Genomic DNA, 2,130 nt, shown 5'->3' with positions numbered 1-2,130 from the left:
GTGTATAATGATGTGATTGTGATGCTGTAATTCTGAGTGTTTTATGTGCTGCAGAACAGGAACCTGCTGTAAAACAGCAATTATGCTGAGTCAGGCTTGAGTTTTAATAATCTTTTCCTGTTAAATGAATCAAATCAAATCAAATCAAATCAAATCAAATATTTTCCAAGTTCTTTTCAGTTCCTTCAAACATTTTCTCAAAAATTTACTTTATCTACTTTCAGTTGTTTTTGCTAATATGCTAATTTAAACTTCTAGCTAGACTTTTTGTGTTTTAAGCTTCAAAGTAGCCTTCTGCTAATTTTGTGTTGTGGCTAACTTTTTGCTAATTTTATAATTTTAGCTCACATGTTGCTACACTGAGCGCGTAGCTTTAGCATTAGGTACATTAAGTTTTAACCCCTTTTATCTCTTTTGACTTCAAGCTAGCTTTTTGCTGCTTTAAGCTTATCTAAAGTTTAGCTACTTTAGGTTTTTGTCTAGACTTTCAACACACTTTGGTTATTCTTTGAAAATTGTTTACATTTAGAAAGCATTTTGTTTATTGTTGTTTGTTAGTGTAGATTTACTGTTTATTGTTGTTTATGGTTATTTATTGTTTATTTGTATTTCTTCTTTTGTTCATTATTTAGTTGTTAAATTGTATTTGTTGTGTTCTGATTAATCTTGTTTATTTTTGTTGTTGTTTGATGTGTATTGTTGTTGTTTACATGCAGGTAAAAAGGGCCTGGAGGCCTTCCAGAGGATGGAGCAGCTCTCAGCTCAGATGGAGGAGGAAGCCTACAGGAACCAAGAGACCCAAATCACCATTTTATAGGAACCAGACCTGGAACCGTGAGCCGAGCCGAGACTCAGAACCAGGTTTCTGTCTGATGGAGAGAAAAACCCACAAACCTGCAGCGACTTTCTTTGAATAAAAACTTTCTGATGTTTGACTGAAGCCGAACAGAGGAGAAGGAAGATCTGCTGACTCAGCTCTCTGGATGGATATTTTACTGACAACGTGAATTTCTTTGATCAAACACTTTTTGTTGTTTCTGCTGCAGAAACTTTGATTTAAGCTGAAGAGACTTTTGTTGTTGCAGCTTTAAAACATTTCTACAGGACTGTGATTTAAAGATAAAAACTGCTTCTAAATGAACAGATTTATTTTCAGTTGATGTGAAGTTTTCAGTTTTTCATCAATGAGTGGAAATAAAAAAACTCATTTGATGCATTTGAAGCCCTGAAGGACTGAATAAATCCAGAATAACCTCAGAGTGTGTCTGTGATGGAAACTCCAGACACAAATGTTTTAGTTTTAACTTGAAGAAAACAGAAACTTAAATAGTTCAAAACAAAGTTTTAGCATTTTAGATTGAAAGCTTAAAGACTTCATGTTTTATTTTAAAAGGTTCACTTTGGTTTTAGTTTAAAAGCTGAAACAATGAAAGTGGAAAAATATGGTGAGAACACAAGAACAGGTTGAAGTTCCTCCCACTTCCTGGCTCTAAAACCAGGAAATAGATGGTGACTTTTAGACGCTACAGAACGACACAAAGCGATCATGTGGAGCTTCAGATCAGACTGACGGAGTCCAGCTGCTGCTTGAAGCTGCTCACACTCCACACACTGAAGGTGAGTCGCAGCAAAAACACTCAGAGACACTTTGAGGGACGTTAGAGGAGGGAGGGGAGCCAGGACTGACTGGACTTTCTGTCTGCTGTGTTTTCAGCTTCACTCAGAGTCTAAATGGCTTCCAGACCAGAGGACCTCTGCTGTCYGGTCTGTCAGGAGGTCTTCAGAGRTCCTGTTCTTCTGTCATGTAGCCACAGCTTCTGTAAAGACTGTCTGAAGGACTGGTGGAGACAGAAACCAACAAGGGAGTGTCCTGTTTGTAAGACAAGATCTCCAACAGATGATCCACCCTGTAACCTGGCTCTGAAGAACCTCTGTGAGTCCTTCTTACAGGAGGAACATCAGAGATCTTCAGAGGCTCTCTGCAGTCTGCACTCTGAGAAACTCAGACTCTTCTGTCTGGACCATCAGGAACCAGTTTGTCTCGTCTGCAGAGATTCARARAAACACACCGACCACAGATTCAGACCTGTGGATGAAGCTGCTCAACAACACAGAGAGAAACTTCTGGAA

General features: G+C 38.4%; 2 protein-coding genes across 2 annotated transcripts in view; both read left to right on the top strand.

Annotated features, from left to right (window-relative positions):
• Positions 1-1,256, top strand: part of ripor3 (RIPOR family member 3) — a gene marked incomplete at its 5' end in the record, with an annotated part of 31,404 nt that extends 30,148 nt beyond the window's left edge. Inside the window, 1 exon segment of the mRNA XM_014015342.1 lies at positions 717-1,256. Coding sequence (XP_013870796.1) covers positions 717-817 — 101 coding nt within the window.
• Positions 1,257-1,359: 103 nt separating this feature from the next.
• Positions 1,360-2,130, top strand: part of LOC106522362 (tripartite motif-containing protein 35) — a gene marked incomplete in the record, with an annotated part of 1,587 nt that continues 816 nt past the window's right edge. Inside the window, 2 exon segments of the mRNA XM_014015343.1 lie at positions 1,360-1,617; positions 1,715-2,058. Coding sequence (XP_013870797.1) covers positions 1,732-2,058 — 327 coding nt within the window.

This window comes from Austrofundulus limnaeus, unplaced genomic scaffold (assembly GCF_001266775.1).
Source record: "Austrofundulus limnaeus strain Quisiro unplaced genomic scaffold, Austrofundulus_limnaeus-1.0 Scaffold127, whole genome shotgun sequence".
Lineage (NCBI taxonomy): Eukaryota > Metazoa > Chordata > Actinopteri > Cyprinodontiformes > Rivulidae > Austrofundulus > Austrofundulus limnaeus.
Note: the sequence above shows the minus strand (reverse complement) of the source record. Positions and strands in the feature narration are given on the sequence as shown.